The 18617-nt window shown below is 42.2% G+C and overlaps 1 protein-coding gene across 1 annotated transcript in view; it reads left to right on the forward strand.

Moving 5' to 3' along the window:
* CNGB1 (cyclic nucleotide gated channel subunit beta 1) overlaps nucleotides 1-18617 on the forward strand; it is a 1326699-nt gene that overhangs the window by 1025555 nt on the left and 282527 nt on the right. Inside the window, exon 32 of the mRNA XM_086945539.1 lies at nucleotides 18330-18416. Within this exon, the coding sequence (XP_086801665.1) occupies nucleotides 18330-18416 (87 nt within the window). The remainder of the gene's footprint in view (nucleotides 1-18329; nucleotides 18417-18617) is intronic.

An 18617-nucleotide genomic window follows, 5' to 3' on the forward strand; every position in this document is an offset into this window, starting at 1 on the left:
CATTTTCATCAGAGATGTCCTCCTGATGGAATGCACACCCTTCAAATTGTGCCCACATTGCCAAGCAAAATATTCGCACACCAATCAATACCTTGTGTGCAACTTAAATCTTTGGTAGATCATCATGAAGTCAAATCCGACACTTGTAGGTCCTTTCAGTCAATGACAACCCTCTGGGATCGAAGGGTACGTTGATTGGAAATGTCTTGCAGAAGCGAAGATGACACCCCTGACATTTTCAGTGAGCAGCACGCCCAGGTGGAGCCAGCATCGGAGGACAAACAAGTGTGATTTTGAGATCGCTATGAAGATGTGTACCCTTCCATCCGGTCAGCGCATGAGTTATTTGGCCCCTGAGCCTGCTCCAATACCCAAGCAGGCCTCAAAACATTCTCATACAGAGGTTGCCCGACCACCTCTGCCTTCTGGCCATGGTCAAATCTGAAAGATTGTTTCGGACGCCCCGCCCTCAGGCCCGGCAACCAAAAACTGATACCAGGCCAAGCCTGAGGCATCGACCTCTTCGGACCGAGAAGACCTTCGGGATTGAGCTGGCAACTTACCATCTCTACATCAGTTCGGAGAAAAAAACTTGGTTCCACACCAAAAGCTGCAGTCCCAAAAACTACGGAGCCGATAGCCTCTAAATCTTCATTGCCTTTCACGTCTCCGGTCAAGCTCATCTTTGATAAAAAGAACATTCAACAATGGAACAACAATGGAAAATTCAGATCCATGAAGGTACCGGATGGATTCTTGCTTCTCTGCCACCAAAGAGGAAGCTGTCCTTCCAAGAGGCACTAGACAGCCTTGTCCCTCAAAAAAGAAAGCTGATGGACCAGTCCTACACACCAGCCTCCTCCTCTACCACCACCACCATCACCACCCCCTCCTTCCCCTCCTACATCTCCACCACCTGACCCACTTGATGTTTCACCTCCAGGGTCACCAGGTACTGACAATGGGAGGTTACAAGGGCCATTAAGGAATCCTGGCCCCTGAGCTGCACACAACACTGATCCCCTTACCCCCAACAATCTGGATCTGTATCCCACTTGCCCCATCCCTACAGCAGATGACACTTCTTTTCAACAAGTAATTGCTAGGACAGCTGCTTTCCACAATGTTGGGCTGTACAAAGAGTCCTTAGAACAGGATTTTTTGTTTGTTTGATACCCTCTCTTCCACACATAGAGACACCCAGTATGTACCCAAACATCCCAGCATGCTGAGGCATGCTGAGGGCATTTTTTAATAACCAGCCCATGCCTGACTTATTGCCCCATGAATGAACAAAAAATACAAGGCGCTTCTTCTGACCCACTTTTTATCAGGGGTCAAGTTCCATCTGACTCCATAGTTGCTACTAATACGTAATAAGAGAGCTAACATCCAGGCTAAGGGGGATTCTCTGTGTCCTAAATAGGAGAGTAAGCGAATCGATGCAGCAGGGTAGAGATTCTCAGCACAGGCAGCTAATCATTGGTGTATTACCAATTCCCAAACCCTTCTGGCCTGTTTTGGCAGAGCCCAGTGGGATGAGATGGATGAACTTTTGCAGTACCTCCCCGAGGAACACCGCATAAGGGGACAACAAATTGTCACAGAAGGTCAGGCCATTACTAATAACTCAATCCAATTTGCACCAGATGCAGAGGATACAGCAACTGGGGGTGTTAATACCGGCGTGCTTCTTAGACGGTACGCATGGCTTAGGTGTTCTGGGTTCAAGCCAGAGGTCCAGCAGGCAGTACTACATATGCTTTTTGACAAAGAGAGCCTTTTTCCCAACAAGTAGACATTTTCCTTGACAAAATGAAAAAAGGACACTGACACAACAAAGTCAACAAAAACAAAGCCAGCCTGCCTACAGTAAGAGCTATCTTAGAGGTTCCTTCAGAGGTGGAAACAACAAGGGCAGGGGTATCTCCGCAAACAGAGCAACACCCTCTGCATCCACATCTGTCAAGGGCAGACTGCAATCTTTCCACCCAGCCTGAGAATCCATCACCACAGACCAATGGATATTAGCCATTTTCCAACATGGCTATTGTCTGGAGCTCATTACCACACTACCCAACATCTCCCCTTACACTCACAGGTTGTCACAGGATCATCTAACGCTTCTCAAACAAGAAGTCAAAGCCCTTCTTTCTTCTCAAAGGGTCTATAGAACCTGTCCAACATTACCAATTCAAAGTTCCACCGTTCGCGGTGACCACAGCACCTTGAGTGTTCACAAAATGCTTGGCAGTAGTTGCAGCACATTTGAGAAGACATAACATTTGCATATTCCCATAAACAGGCGATTGGCTCATCAAAGCCAGTACCCACCTACAGTGTTAACAGTACACTCAACTGACATTGGATCTACTTCACAGGCTAAGATTTACAATAAATGTCCCCAAGTCTCACCATCAACCTCTCCAAGTTCAACCTTACTAAGGAGCAATTATCAACACACAGTTAGGACTAGCTTATCCCAATCCTGCTTGAGTTCACAACTTTCAGGTAACTCTACCACAGTTCTAACCAAACAAAACTCTCACCATTCAGATCGCCCTGAGTCTCTTTGGAATGATGGCCTCTTGAATTGCCATAGTTCCCCATGCGAGGTTGCACATGCGTCCCTTGCAGTAATGTCTAGCTCACCAGTGGTCTCTATAAGAGGATAATCTCAAAGATCTAACGTTGATAGACCACCTCACTCACTATTCTCTGCAATGGTAGAAAACCAACAACCTGTTACAGGGACGGCATTTTCTGAACCCTATTCCTCACTTCACTCTCACTACAGATGCATCAGAGAAAGATTGGGGTGCCCATCTACAAGACCTCATAGTACAAGGTCGATGAGGTGTCAAACATCAATCCCTACACATCAAAAACTTGGAGCTCCAGGCGATCTTCCTAGCACTAAAGGCTTTCCTTCCTCACCTCTCCCACAAGGTTGTCCTAGTCTAGATGGCCAATATGACAGCCATGTATTAATTACAAAAACAGGGGGACACAGTCTTCTCAACTGTCACAACTGTCTCAACTGTCCCAGATTATATGGAACCGGTCTCTTCACCACCATATTCATCTCTAGGTGGAATATATGATAGGAGCAGACAACAATTTTGCAGACCTGCTCAGCAGGATGCAGGAACTCCACCCACAAGTCCTCTTACCCTACTTTCAAAAGTGGGGCTTTCCTCAAATAGACCTTTTGGCCATAACAGAAAACATGAAATGCCCAAACTTCCCCTCCAGGTACCCACATCCACTATCCAAGGTCAGCGCACTATGGCTGAGTTGGTCAGGGATATTTGCCTATGCTTTTCCACCTCTCCCTGTCATTCTGTTTTCACACATGATCCTAGTAGCTCCCACTTGGGCGCGTCAGCCCTGGTTCATGATACTACGAGATGTCTTAGTAGTTCCATTTGAGAAGCTCCCCACCAAGCCAGACCTCACTCAGAATCAAGGACAAATCAGACACCCAGATGTCAAAACTCTCAATTTAGCAGTTTGAATTCTGAGGTCCTCTTGGCTATCCTAATTTATCACCAGAATATAGGAACATTCTTAAGCAGGCATGCAAACCCACAACTAGAGCATGTTTTGCTGCAAAATAGAAACTTTTGTTTGCTACTGTCAGCCTAAGCAAATGATCATATGAAAGCAACAGTACAAGACATTATTTGCTACCTACTTCATTTACAAAAGGTTAATTTAGCCCACACTTCAATTAGGTTACACCTCGCTGTAATGGTTGCCTATCTTCAAAATAGGCAGCATCTCTCACTATTAAAAATCCCAGTCATTAAAGCATTTAAGAAAGGTCTGAAAAGAGTCATTGCTCCTCGGGTTCTTCCAGCATCCTCTTGGAACTATAACATTGTTTTAACCAGACTCATGTGTCCTCCTTTTGAGCCTCTTCACTCATACCCCCTTCAATTTCTTTCATGGAAAGTGGCATTCTTAGTTGCCATTACCTCACTCAAACGTGTTAGTGAGCTCCATGCTTTGACCTTCGAGGAACCATTCTTCCAAATACATAGAGACAAGCTGGTTCTTCGTACTAATCCTAAATTTCTACCTAAGGTAATCTCTCAGTTTTACCTCAATCAATCCATTGAGCTCCCAGGTTCTTCCCTAACCCTGATTCTGTGGCAGAAAGAGCTCGTCATACCTTCGATGTTAAAAGAGCTCTCATGTTCTACATAGTCAGAACTAAAACATTCAGGAAAACAAAGCTACTCTTTGTAGCCTTTTCTCAACCTCATAAAGGCAAACATATATCCAAATCAGGCATAGCCAGATAGATAGCAAAACCAAAGGGGATGATGGACGGAGTGTTGAACATTGCTAGCACTCACCCCCAGTCAACTGAACTGGGTTTAATCCATCATCATTCTTTAGCTCACTCTAGCCAGATATATAGTCAAATGTATTCAAACTTGTTACATTACTGCCAAAAGACCTTTACCCATACTCCCAAAGCACATTCCACTCGCATAAAAGGAGATACTGTGACCTTTTTAGTAAATATTCCCAGAGCTGACATTTATAAGGCAGCTACATAGTCTACCCTACACACATTTCCAAACACTACAGCATGGATATTTTAGCACACCAACAAGTCAATGTAGGTCAGGCAGTGCTACCGACCCTTTTTCAAACTACTGAAACTACCACAGAGTGGCCATCGCTTCAAAGGAGGGACTGTTTTACATTCTATGCACAGCATGTATATCTACAGCCACACATGCCAATCAATGGATTATGTTACTTACCCTGTAAGCATCTGTTCATGGCTTGTAGTGCTATAGATTAACATGCACCCTCCCTCCTCCGAGGGTACCTGTGACCGTTCGAGTTACATTACATAATTATGGGATATCCTTGTTTTTACACAAGCTTTTCACTCCTTTCTCACTTGCCTGCGGGAAAACAATCTAACAAAGCAGTTGATACCCATGCGCAGTATCACCAAGCGGATAAATCAATCGGTCTCGAGACTCAAAACACTTCTTCAAAGAATAACAACCTGCACAACTCCGGACCCAACACTAGATGGCAGGAGAATGCAGAGCATGTGAATCTACAGCACTACATGCCACAAACAAATGCTTGCAGGATAAGTAACACAATCCTTATTTGGTATATAAATGAGTTTTTCACCAGTCATAAGCTTTCAGCACAAGGAAACCTCTTTGAGGTGACAGTGCCCTTTAGTAAGCACCTTTAACATTAACATTACATCCTAACTATTAATATTCAGGCAGAAGAAAAAGGTAATTATGATTAAATAAAGATTTTTAAGAGAAGTACAGTGACTCTCCATACTTAGCATGAAAGCATACTAGAATCTGGGGTTACTGTATGACATCTGTAGGAGAGAGGTTCCCTGTATAATTGCTAAATGTTTTTTTACAGTGATGATAATCAATGCATGGAACAGCCACTCTAAGAAAAAAACATCACTTGAATATCAAAAGGCAGAGATGTTGTGGAACTAGATACGCAAGAGTAAAGTTGCAGAGTCTGGACATTAACCATACACTGGAAAAGAGCCAAAAATGAGGGTGGAGGTCCACTGGGGGTTTCTTTGGCATAATATTGAATTAAAAATGTAGCAATACAAAAATGTTGCGGTAAAAATGCTTAGGACAAACATATCTTTACATGCTTACTATGTAGAGTTCAATTATTTTGACTGCAAGGATTTCAAGGACAAAAATATTGAAAATATATTGGTAAGTTTATATACTTACAACTATTTAATATTAAACTAACTTAAAAAAATAATTAACTATAAAAGGGTGTTTATATATATATATATATATATATATATATATATATATATATATATAAATCACAGAAAGTCTAATTTAATAACAACAAAATGAAAAAATATGTAACTTCAAATAAAATGTGAACAAAAAATAAATGTATTCTAAATTTAATCAATAAATAATTTATGTATAACATGTACTAATCAAAATTTAGAAATGTAAATTATAAAGAAGACAATACAAAAAAAAAATATATATATATATAATAATAATTGAATCATAAAAGTAAATATAAAACTACATAACTAAAAGTAGCATTTCACAAGAAATACATCACAAAAGACATTTTGTACATAAAAACAAATGTTACATTTCATCGATGCTTTAAAATTAAATAACAGTAAGATTTTTAAAAATAAATTAAAAAAGCTCACAATATTTAAACCATTCCTTTAAAAAATACAGAAAAAATACTCACAAATACTACTATAGATATAATCCTAAAAATGTTTTTTTTAATGTATATAACTTAAAAACAAGAATACATAATTACAATTCTAGTTGCCATTTCATATACATCGAAAAAAAAAAACATGCCATTATAACTTTATGGAAACAAAAGATATAAAAACACACAATTCAAAGAAAATAATTTACTACTCAAACCTCAACCTAAGCAACAGTAAAATAAGTGTTGAACTTTATAACTGTCAGATTTACTATTCCATCTCCATCCAGCAACAGTGGAGAAAGTGTATGACTTTGAAGAGATCGGATTTACTATTTCCGCTGAGCAACACTGGTGAAACTGTTGAGTTTTGGACATGCCAGATTTAATATTTCCCACTCTAACCTATACAACAGTAGAGAATGTGTTGTACATTGAAGAGGTCAAACTTAGGGCCTCATTACGATGTTGGTGGGACTGCCATCGACAGGCCATCGTTGGCGGTCCCACAGACATCCAGGCCATTGGTCCGAATGCGGAATTACAATGTAAACGGTTGGACCACAGCGGTCGGGGGAATAGACTGCAGCCTCTGACAGGATCAGGGAGTCCATCGGAGCCGCAGTCGGAATACTGTCCCTTCAATGGAGGCGGTGCCTGCGCAGGCACCACCGTAGGGATTAGGATGTCCCTTTCTGACTGCCTTTTCATGATGATTTGCCCACCATGGAAAGGCAGATGGAAAATTACTTTGGGGGCCCCAAACAGGACCCCGTACCCAGTGGGCCACTTCTAAGTGTCCTGGGGGGCACATGTAGGGCCCCCCCATACATTCATACACCGTGTACCAGGCACCACATGGTGCTTGGCACATGGTGCATGGAAGTGCACAAAGGGCTTTTTTGTGCTGCGACTCGTGCTGCGGTCCTTCTCCTGGGCCGTAAAACAAGCCACACTAGATAAAGCACTTTCCGACCGCCACCATGGCAATCATACTGTATAGAGCGGGTGGGACCGTGTGGTCAGAATACTCGGGTTAAGTCTCCCCACCCTTCCCTCTATGCAAGACAAGGACAAACTTTTAGTACTTTCCTGTTTTATTTGAAGTATGTTTGCATCACATACTCATTTGGGGTATGTTTCGTCACATACTCATTTGATTATTCACAGAGTACAGGATCTTTTCTGTGTACAAGCGGAGGGACAAACTAAGAATATCTCAAACTTTATATCCTCTTCTTCTGAGTCCCAATATTCTCAGGTCTTCTTCCAGGTCCTGGCACCTCAACGAGATGGGTAAACCCAAAAGGAAACAAACAGAGAGGGTTCAGTCTACTGCTGTAGTATTTCAGATAAAAGGGGAGGGAATTAGTGTTCCGTCACCAGTGCCTAATCGTGCGAGTGACTATTGTAGGAAATAAATCTGCTCACTGTTTTTTGGCCCCCAACTGTGTCCACAAAACCTTCACTGAAAAGGAACATGCAGCGTGTACTTGCATGACCCCACGACCCTCCTGAGCTGTGGTGAGGGGAGACCCAGCCTCCTTGTTTCCTAGGGAAGCCAAGGTCTCTGGCGCTGTGCTCCTTGAGCGTCTCCTGCCTTCAGGTCTTCTTCGAGCTCTGTGTCAACATAGCATCCCTTGTCTCCTCCCGTACTCCGGTCTTTATGCTGTCCTCCTCCTCCTTGACGCTGGCGGCTATTCTTGTCTTCTCCCGGCTCCCTGCCCTCGTGTCTTCCTCTGGTCCACGTCCCTGCCAGCAATCCTCCTCTTCCGATCCTGCTCTCCACCATTCCGCACCGTATGTCCTTTCTTCGTCTTCTTCTTCACTGGGCACGCTCCCATGATGCACCGCATCCTCTAGACCAGAGGTCTTCAAACTTTTGTCGGCTGAGCCCCCCCATCTAAATCTTTTTACACGTAGAGCCCCATCACCACCACCACCTGACAAAAAAGTTCTGGAAGCTGGTACTCTGCATCATTGATGGCCATTCCCTCCTGCAAAGCCCGCTTTGTAAAGGGCAAATAATATTAAATAAAGTAAGAGTGTTTAGTGCTTGTGCTTATTATAAAGTTCAAATGAAAAGTCTACAAGTGAACATTAGCCCCAAAAAATTACATTGGTGCTTTATTTTCAACATAAAACACACAATTTAGGATAGATTAGTAAAAACACTCCCAAAACACAGGTGGGGGGGTGTGCCTGTTTTTCTGCACAGAGACAGTCAATGTGTGGATGGATTCTTGCTTCTGCCACTTTTAGGTTGTGCTCCACTTCGAGTCCTGAGCAGTACCTGGAAATAGGAGCGCTCACAAAAAATGTTAATATATATTTTTTGCTGTTTTATATAGTGCGAACATGACCCAAAGGTATTGGAGTGCCTTACAGGAGCATCTTTTACATTACACAAACACACATTCATTTTTTGAAAGCACAAGGAGATTAAGTGATTTTGCCCAGGATCATATAATGTTGAGCCAATGCCAGGACTCAAACCTGGGTCCCCAGAACCAAATTCCGCACCTACGGCATTATCTCCAAATCCTCTCCTCCTTGAGGCCTCCAACGTTCCCACTAGTAGTGGGACGAAGAGGAAAGGAGCAAAGCTTTTAAAAAATAAACCAAAAAGCTCTTCACTCTTACCTTCCAGAGAATTAAATCTTCAGGAAAGATACAACCGTTGTAAATTCCTTGCAGTAAAATGCAGTAGCTGCCAGGGTACAAACCAGGATAACCTTGAGGGGGAAGGATTCAAGAGCGAGGCGAACAGCAGCAACCAAATGTCAAATTCAGCAACCACGAGGCAAAAGGCAACAGTGAAGAAGTGCTGTTTCATTAGCAAAGTTGAAGTATTTTGCAACTGAATGTATACAAAATTTGCCGCACTCCCTGGCATCTCTCCTGCTGACCCGTTCATTGGAGGAACGTCAGTGCTGACATCAAAGCAGTGCTCTGCTGCAGGAACTACATGCTTATTGGCGGTTCTGACTGACTACTCCAATCAGAGAGCTCTAACTCTAGAGAGGGTATGAAAAACAAGCAGCAAACGTACTTCTGACATGGGAAGCAACCAGGGGTGCAACTAGACCTGAACTTCAAGGGGGGCTAAGACTCCCAGCCAGTCCTGACCCTAACACTGGTTGCCCACGGGGCAACAGTATTTTTGAGCGCCCCTTTCCCATTGCCTCCTTCTCCATGAATTCCCTCACTACCACTCACCAACAATGCACCTCGTCTCTCTATAGCCCCTTTCTGACCAACATTTCACTTTTTTATAGGGTTACCATAGTTCACTAACACTCAGTTCTGTGATCTGCGTTGTACATGTTCTTTATAGCAGGCACATTAGCCCTCTGCGCTCTGTGGGTTACATGAGTGCCCATGTGAGTGCGCGGTGAATGATGCAACAGTGTGAGAGTAGGGTGACAGGAGTGACTGCAGGGTGAGTGAGGTGACCATATAAATTTGGGTGCAGATTAAGAGCGGAGTGGGCCAAATGAATGTATGTTTAGTGATGGGCTTGTTTGAGTGAGATTGCAGTGTGAGCAGTGATGGGGAAAGGTGAGTGAAGTGTCACATGAGCAGGGTGAGTAGTGTGCATGTGGGACTGCAGGGTGAGGTACAGGGTGAACAGAGCAAGAGCATTATGAGTACACAGTGATCACTGTGAGTGCAGAGTGAGCGGTGTGTTCATGTGACCGCAGTGTAAGTGGAGGGAGACGATGTGAGTTCATGGTGTGTGGCATAAGTGCAGTGTGGTCACTGAGTGCAGGGTGAGTGGGTGGTATGAGTGCATGGTTATCAGTGTGAGTAAATTGTGACCCCTGTTGGTGCATGGAGAGTGTGAAAGTGAAGTGCGAGAATGAGGAGTGAGTTGTCTGAATGCAGGTTGCATTCCCAGACACAGTTGAAGTTATTCAGCATGTTATTGAGGGCTGGCATAGGGTTTCAGATATTCACCAAGAGTCTTGTCTTCGTCTGTCAGATGCCTTCTGACAGTGATGAGTTTTTGGATACTGTGGCAGTAGCCTCATTACTCCACATTCATTTTGAGTTTTTTAGGCGCTGTTTCGATTTATATAAGTTACACTATTGCTTTTATGGCATTATTCAATGTCCAGGGATCGAGGGTGGAGGAAATAAATTCTGTGTACATCCTGCAACAAACTTCCAGTCTCCTGATTAGGGTTGCCAGCTCATTCTATTGATGTCCCAGACGGTACAAAAATAAGCAGTCCCCTAAAGCCTATTTTCAGCACTTATCTGTGCATACTTTGAACAGAAAGCATTTTTAATTGTGTTCTAGGGCTGCCTGAATGATCCATGATTGATAATTAAAAGGAACAAAGATTGAATAGTCATTTAGTGTCAAGAAAAGGCCTTTGCAGGCTCTTTAAACCACACATGGCCTGCTATTTTTCTTTTGGTAACCCTACTTTTTATTCCTTTTAATGAAATGCATTCTCACACTAAGGCAGTAAAAAGTAAAATCCAAATGTAAGAAATAGGCAAAGTGGGGGCCCAGGGTGTACCTGAACCATAAAACAAATAGCCTCTGTAACCAGTTAACAAAGGTATGTAAATAATGTAATCACATTTATATAGAGCTTACTACCCTTGACGAGGCGTTGAAGCGCTTTCTCGGCGAGTAGCACGCCTTTCTGGAACCCATAAAATACTAGTGTTGAATTAGTGTAGTGAAATATGAAAGTGATTAAAGTGGTGGATAGGTTAGTCAATTATTTGGATTCTGAAGGATAGCTGAAGGACAGAAGAGGGAAAAAAGGTTTGTATTTATATAGTGCTTGTTACCCTTGATGAGGTGTTGAAGCACTTTTATTTTATTTGGTCAAGTAGCACGCTACTCCGGAAACCCATAAAGGATTAGTGGTGAATTAGTATAGTGAAATATGAAAGTAATTTGAGTTGTGGATATATGTAACCCACCCAAAAAAATTGATCATGTTTAGCAGTGCTCAACTCATGTCTGGCAGGTCAATTACACAAGGTGTATAGCTGGCTACACATAGGAACATGGGTGAAATATGGACACGAATGTTCAGAGTTCATGTAAGGAAGACCCAGACTCACCTCAGCTGTGAAGCTGAGTCAAGTCCATTCACTGAGCCTGGGTAAAGCACTAAACACATAGCCCTGCCCCTTTACCTGCGACATCGAAACAGTAGTAAAGGTATACATGCCAACATTTTAGGACAGAGACGTGGGAGATTCAAAACAAAAAAATAGGGAGAATAAAATTCCCCGTTGACTTCTATTGTAGAAAATGCAATTTCAGGCGGGAGACAGCTAAAATAAAGCTATTTTTGGCCTGAATGTTCTATTGACATGTATGTTAAAGGTCAAAGGTCAAACAAAAGTCCGAACAAAAAACACTACATAAAAAGATACCGTCTAGGGTCAGGTGTTTTATTTTAGATGATGCAAGTTCTTTTAGAAAATCAAAAATATGGACTTATGGCGCAGGTAACTCTGGAATGTAATACACAGTCCCGTTCTTACCAACCTCCGCAGTCTTCCCCAAATTGAAAAGTTATTCTTGTAAAGTTAAAATTGTCTTGTTATTAAACGCCCCTGACTGTCGTTTAACATGAACGTGTTGATTTGAGAGCTATAACCAGGGTGACTGGAATTATGGGGGGGAGGCCCAAGATATACATGGGTTGCACATGGTCTTAAAGACCTGTGAAAAACTCAGGCGTGCTGGAGATAAGACTCCAGACACTGCCCAGACGAGCCCCCAGCAGCTCGCACTGCAGCAGCAGATTGGGCTGAGACACACAAAGCCTAATGGGCCTGGAAGGAACAATGGAAGGTTAAGTGGTGGGGTGGAGTGCGAGCCTCCCCTGAGGGGATGCTGCCCGACAGTTTGAATACCTTTGCTCTAGTCGGAAACCCTTACTTCTGGGTTGGTCGAGGAAGGCAGCCATGTTGGAAATATCGCCGTCCTGTATCTCGCTACCGGGCTGATCACAGACCGGCAACTCATTGTCGGATGGTCTGTTGCCCAATACGAAGGCAGTCGGCGGTCCAACCAATTGCCATAATAAAGAGGCCTTTAGTTTTACAGTCCAACCTGACTAACAGTAGAACATGTTTAGACCTCTAAAAATCATTTTTACTATTCTCAAACCTAAATAAAAAACAAACACATAGAATCAAAGTAAAAAATAAACACAAATTTATATATTAAATATAAAAAAGTAAACCTTTACGATTAAAAACATAACAAACAATACATTAACTCATTTATTGGGGTGGACTACTCATTTATGTCTAATGTACTACTTTAAAAGTGCAGTGAACTTCAACATCCCTTCATGGGACTTGTAAGGGTTGTTTAGCTCCAATTTGTAGACCATCCGGGGGTGGGCAGAGAGGATATTAGACAATAGAGACAAAATAGGGCAAAAAAGAAGGCATTGGGCTGTGTCCTCACCTCAGAATGGGTGAAACACAACAGTCTTTCTGCCCACTCCCTCTGTTGGCAGATTAGGGACTTTACCCCCTACCTACCCTGCCAGGGAGGCAGGCAGCCCACTATGTACCAGGGAAGAATTAGGCCACAAAGAACAAGGGAGGTGCCTACCTAGGCATTGGATCATGCCCCTCTACAGAAGTCCCATCCTGGGGGAGGAAAGGAGGTATTTATTACCAGCTACTATGGAAAAAAACACAAAAAACAAATGGCTGGGGCGGTCTGTCCAGGTATCAATATGTATCCCCACTTTCAGCCCCGGCTGAGGGCAGATTGGGAGGTTTACCCCATTCTCTCTCCCTGGAGGGGACAGAAATCCAAAGACTATGGAGAAAAAATTGTCAAAATAATAGAATGGTTGGGGCCATCTACTCAGGCCATACCCTCATCTCAAATTGGGTCTAACAGTTTTTCTGCCCTGCAAATTGGGATGATTACCCCTTGGGCCGAAGGCCCAATAGAAGCCAGCAAAAATGGTCATAATGTGGATGGGTGGGGGCGGCCTGCCCCAGCAACTGGTTTTGCGCTCATCTCAAAATGGGCCCAGCAGTCTTTCTGGCTCCACTGGGGTTTACCCACGATCTGCTTCTTGGGGGCAGAAAGCACACTAGACACAAGGAGAAAAATTGATAAAAATAAGGGGGTGGTGTGGACCGGGCCCACCCCGCCATTGGTCCATGTCCCCACTCCAGCACAGGCCCAACAGTTTTTCTGCTACCCTTGAGGCATTATTGAGGGTTTTTCCCCACAATCTACCCTACACCTTACCATGGTGTATGGCTGCAATATTAGAGGTCAACTAGCAAACAGGGAACCCTACTAAACCCTGGTATTTCTGAAAAACAGACACCCAGAGAAGTCATGAGTGGTGTGACATGATCACACTATCATTTTGTAACCACAATGCTCTGTAAACCATAGACTTTGGCTAAAATCATGCATTTCATTTTTCTCCCATTTCTTTGAGGGTAGGTCCCGGAATCTGCAGGGTTCCCCAAAATTCTTACCATCCAGTGTTCCCTAACTTTCAAAGTTCTCAAATTCCGCTGCTACCCACTTCACCATAAAGGGTCAAGTTTGTGGCCTTTCCTGTTGCTAGTGTTAGGCCCAGCCACACAAGTGGGGTACCGTTTTTATCAGGAGAAGTGTGGAAAGCTGGGTCGTAGGAGCTTGGTATCCCTGCAGATTGTTTAAATTTCTCTCACAAACAATAAGAAGGAATTTGTGATTTGAGCCTAAGTTCGAAGCTTGTCAGGCATAGTAGGTAGAAAAAAGGGGGTGAGATCCATGTGAGTCACACAACCCTGGACTCCCTGGCTTTCAAGTTTTCAGAAATGTCAAGGTTTGGTAGATTTTCCTGGGTGTCAGCCGAGCCCGGACTCAAATTTCCCAGCTACCAACGTTGCCAAAAATGTTGTTTTTCATGGCCGATGTTTGATGTAGTCAAGTTGCGTTTTGAAGCCTTTCCTGTTGCGATCAAAAGGCACATGTAGGGTACCGTTTTTGGTCAAGAGAAGTGCGGAAACACAGAATAGTACAACATTTATTACCAATTGGATTTCTCTCAATTTGTGGCTTCCAAATGTAAGCCAGCGTGCAAGAAAGAATGCATTTTGCAAAAGTCCCCTGAATCGTATATGATAGCATGGGTTAACAAATAAACACTATTCCTAAACTCAGAATCTTGTGTATGTTTCAGAAATGCATCGGTTTCCTTCATACCTGTTTTTTATTAATTAGATTTTAGTAAATTATTTGCTGCATGGTTAATACACAATGAAAGATCATTATAAGTAGCTGGTTAGTTGTTGGCCTGGCTATTGTGTGTGTTTGGACAACCAACTTACACTATATATCCCTGCCATGTGATGGGTCTGACGGACATAACTGTATTTTACTTTTGAAAATCATCCATCAGTGCAGAAAAGCACAGATGAAAACATCACTATTTTATATTTTTTACTACTTATTTTCATTATTTTTTATTTCAATGATTAGATTCTTTGAAAAACCATGAGCCAGCTACGTAAATGACTGACCACTTACTGAATTCAAATTATGCTTACCTGTCATGAATGTATAGCTTTGTGGGTTCACACTAGGGTTTCACACTTGTTTCTATCATAAACTGCAAATAAGTTGCAACCACACAAAGTACAAAAAATAGATTAATTTTTTTTCCGCCCGGTCGAAGAGTCGACCGGGCGGAAAACCGGTAGACGGTCTTTCCGTCCGCCGGGGTCTCCCCAGCCATGGTAATATGGCGGGGTTAATTTGCATGCGGGCAGGGAAATATGTCAGGCTGATCGCCACCGCCATGGGGGCAGTGGCGATCCGCCTGACATACTAATGGGGCCCTTAGCGTTTAATGGGCTAAGTAATCAAAATAACTATAAATCAGAGTAAATACAATTGTAAATATAAAAACTTGTTAAAGATTAATAATTAAAAAGGCAATGCACAAATTTAGTAAAATTGTTCAAAAAATGGTTGAAATATTAAAACAAGCATGCTAACTAAAAATTCTACGTGTCTTAGAAAGTCTCACTGTCTTTCTCTCTCTCTCTCTTCTCTCTCTCTCTATGTATATGTATAGTATGTCGATACTTCGCATACCATTACTTCGCACGATTTTAGTGCGATGTTTTTACTTAGCATAAACCATTACTTCGCAAGTTTTATCTGCACATACATTTATAACGCAAATAGTTTTAAATGTACTATGGTTTATGCTAATTAAAAACATTGCACTAAAATCATGCTTACACTACACTACCCTACACTACCTAAACACGACTAAACTACCCTAGACCCTAATACACTACCCCATACATGACCTTTCCCCTTCCGCCTGCATGGACCCTACACTCTAACACTACACTTCACGACCCCCGACACTACCCTAAACCCTAAAACACTACCCTACACAAACACCACACCACTACCCTAAACCCTAAAACATTACCCCCTGCACGACCTTCACCCTTCCCACTGTCCGCTCCCTACACTCCAACACTACCCTAAAACACTACCCTACACTACACTACACAACACCACAACACTACCCTAAACCCTAAAACACTACCCCCTGCACAACCCTCTTCGACCCCCAGTCCTGTCCCTACATTCAAACACTACCCTGCACGACCCCCCAGCACTAACCTAAACCCTAAAACCCTACCCTACACTACACAATCACTACATCTCTACCCTAAAACTTAAAACACTCCTGAGAAATTAAAAAAAGATGTTTAAACACAAAGAGGGGTGGGAAGGAGAAACAAAGCCAAATAAAGACAGTATAGGAAAAATAATTAATATTGAAAAAACTGCCCTCACTCACACATAAATGTGTGTGACATGCTTCATCATCGGGTCTGATTACAATACGCCCCCGCGTAGCCACGCTGGGGGCGGAGTATAGGGAGGGGGAACACTAAACACACATCACAACACACACAAGGACAAACGCAATAGTGACTCACAATAATCACAAAAGAAAGTGTTACCCTTTCAAGACTGGGTTACAGATAGACAAATTAGTGCAGTAAGGAAGTGCTCATTAAAACTGGCTCGTGGATACCTGTAGAAACCCTTTATTAGTATGTTCTCGGCCAGGATTAAAAATAGGTGAAGGATGGACAATTTTTAGGCAGGAAGTTAAGATCCTAAAACAGTCCCCCTTTAAACTGCGGTGGTCAACATGTTTCGACTGTCTTTAAGTGCCCTCTCTATAGGGGGTTCGGGGTGGTGGAGTGTAATGATTGACCCTCTCCCCTCCTTTGTGAAGCGTGAAAAATATGCATTTCCCACTTTAGATACAGCTACAGCCCAAACTCTATATAATAATCCACATTTGTAAAGCGTGAACAATCACCCGTAAGGGGCTGTCGGGAAGATTAAGCAAGCTATTGCCCAGAGTCACATGGTGCTGGGCTAATCTGCCGCCGGCACCGGGGATCGAACCGTGATCCCCAGATTCCGGAGTCAGTCGCCCTGGCCGCGGCGCCACGCCTCTTCTCTGGAATTACACCAAATTTGGCATGAAGGTAGACCTTGCCTGAGAAAGAACTCTTTTTCTTAAATGGTGTAAATCCGTTCAATAGGTGCTGAGAAAATAAAAAAATAAAAATATCTATATATAGAGGCGCGGTGGATCCGCGCACCCTACCGATCATGAGCTTCATGCTAATTGGCTGTCAACACTTCAAACCAGGAAGTGTTGGCAGCCATCTTGTGCCTCGGTGGAACCGAGGCACAAGAAAACAGTAAAAGAAATGCACAAAATGAGAAAAGGAGGCAGGGTAGAAACACCCTGACCCCCTAGGCCTGCTCAGGGGGTCCCACAAGGACCCCCAGGGCCCAAAAAAGCATTTTTATATATTTTTAAAAGTGACAAAATGCGCGGTGGGTCCGCAGATCCTGCCGTGAAGAAAAAAAAACGAAGCGCGGGCTGTGGCGTTCGTTATTATTTAGCCCCCGGGTGGGCCAAGTCCTGGGGGCCATGTTTATATTATAATGGGGGCCCAAAGGGGCCCCGGGTACCGCCAACCCCCGGGGCTTTTCAAAAATATTTGCGGGGGGCTCACGGTCCCCCCGCAGCCCCAGCGACCGGCACCCCCAGGGCATGTGTAGTAAATGGGTGGGGGGGCTCATAGAAATTTTAAAATAAAATATTTAAATACTTATTTTATATATGTATTAAACAGTTTTAGCAATTAATAAGTAAGAAGTAAAATTGGAAATTCTAATATATATATTTAAAAACACTTATACCCTACTTACCTACAAACCATGCAGCCAACCAAAAATGAAAATGATAAAAATATGGTTTATTATTTATCCAACACAATAAACACAAAAAAATGTAATTGCTATTATTAACAACACCAAAAATACCAGTAATACTATTCACATACATTAAGATATATACCAACTTTACAAAACTACCACTCATAAAATGTTCCTAAAATATTTTAAAGCATTTTCTTATTTAAAAAACAAATGTACAAATAATAAATTGATTATGAATTCTCAACCTTAAAATATGTGTGTATTTCTAATAATTCCAACCCTATTCCACTACAAACCCATCAAAAAAAGATATATTTAAAAAATCCCAAAAGTTATGACATAAATCAATTCACAAATGTTACATCAGAAATAACAATTATAAAAAAATATTGTATTTAATACATTATAAAATGCACTAATGTTACATATAACATTGATGAATTAAATAAGAAAATACATTAATTAAATATTAATAACCTAACCAACTAAAATGTAATACATTAAAAGTTTAAAATAAAAAACAATAACTTATAAAACGAAAACAAAGTAAAACCAAACAATATTCTTATGTGTTTTAATAGTGTTAGCATCCCAAGACATTTTTACAACAATATTAAATTAGAACACCCTTTTAGTGCTGTTGTAGGATACTGCTGAGAAATATTAGTATGAATGAATTAGTTTTACTGAATTGGCAGCTAATTATTTCATGCCTATTTACTTCCTTTGCTTGTCTTTGCACCATTACATATGTCTCTATTTTGTGTCTGCAGTAGAGGGTAATAAGACTCTGCAATATTCATCCTAGATGGACTTGATCTCACTGCTTCCGTTGGATTTCCTCTACTTGAAGTTTGGTGTGCGTTCCCTTCTGCGACTTCCACGGATTCTGAAGGTGAGTCGCACCACTATGATGATTTGCCACATCTATCATTGGTATTCTCGTTATTGACTTTGGTGATGCAACTTTTTGCCTCTCTGAAGATTCTTTTCTACTTATCCAATGACTGCTAAGTAGATCATGTATTATTATCTTCTCTCTTTTCCCTCAAGTTTGACAAACTTTTAGTATAAATTATCTGCTTCGCCGCCTACT

Source organism: Lissotriton vulgaris, chromosome 12, assembly GCF_964263255.1.
Source record: "Lissotriton vulgaris chromosome 12, aLisVul1.2, whole genome shotgun sequence".
Classification (NCBI taxonomy): domain Eukaryota; kingdom Metazoa; phylum Chordata; class Amphibia; order Caudata; family Salamandridae; genus Lissotriton; species Lissotriton vulgaris.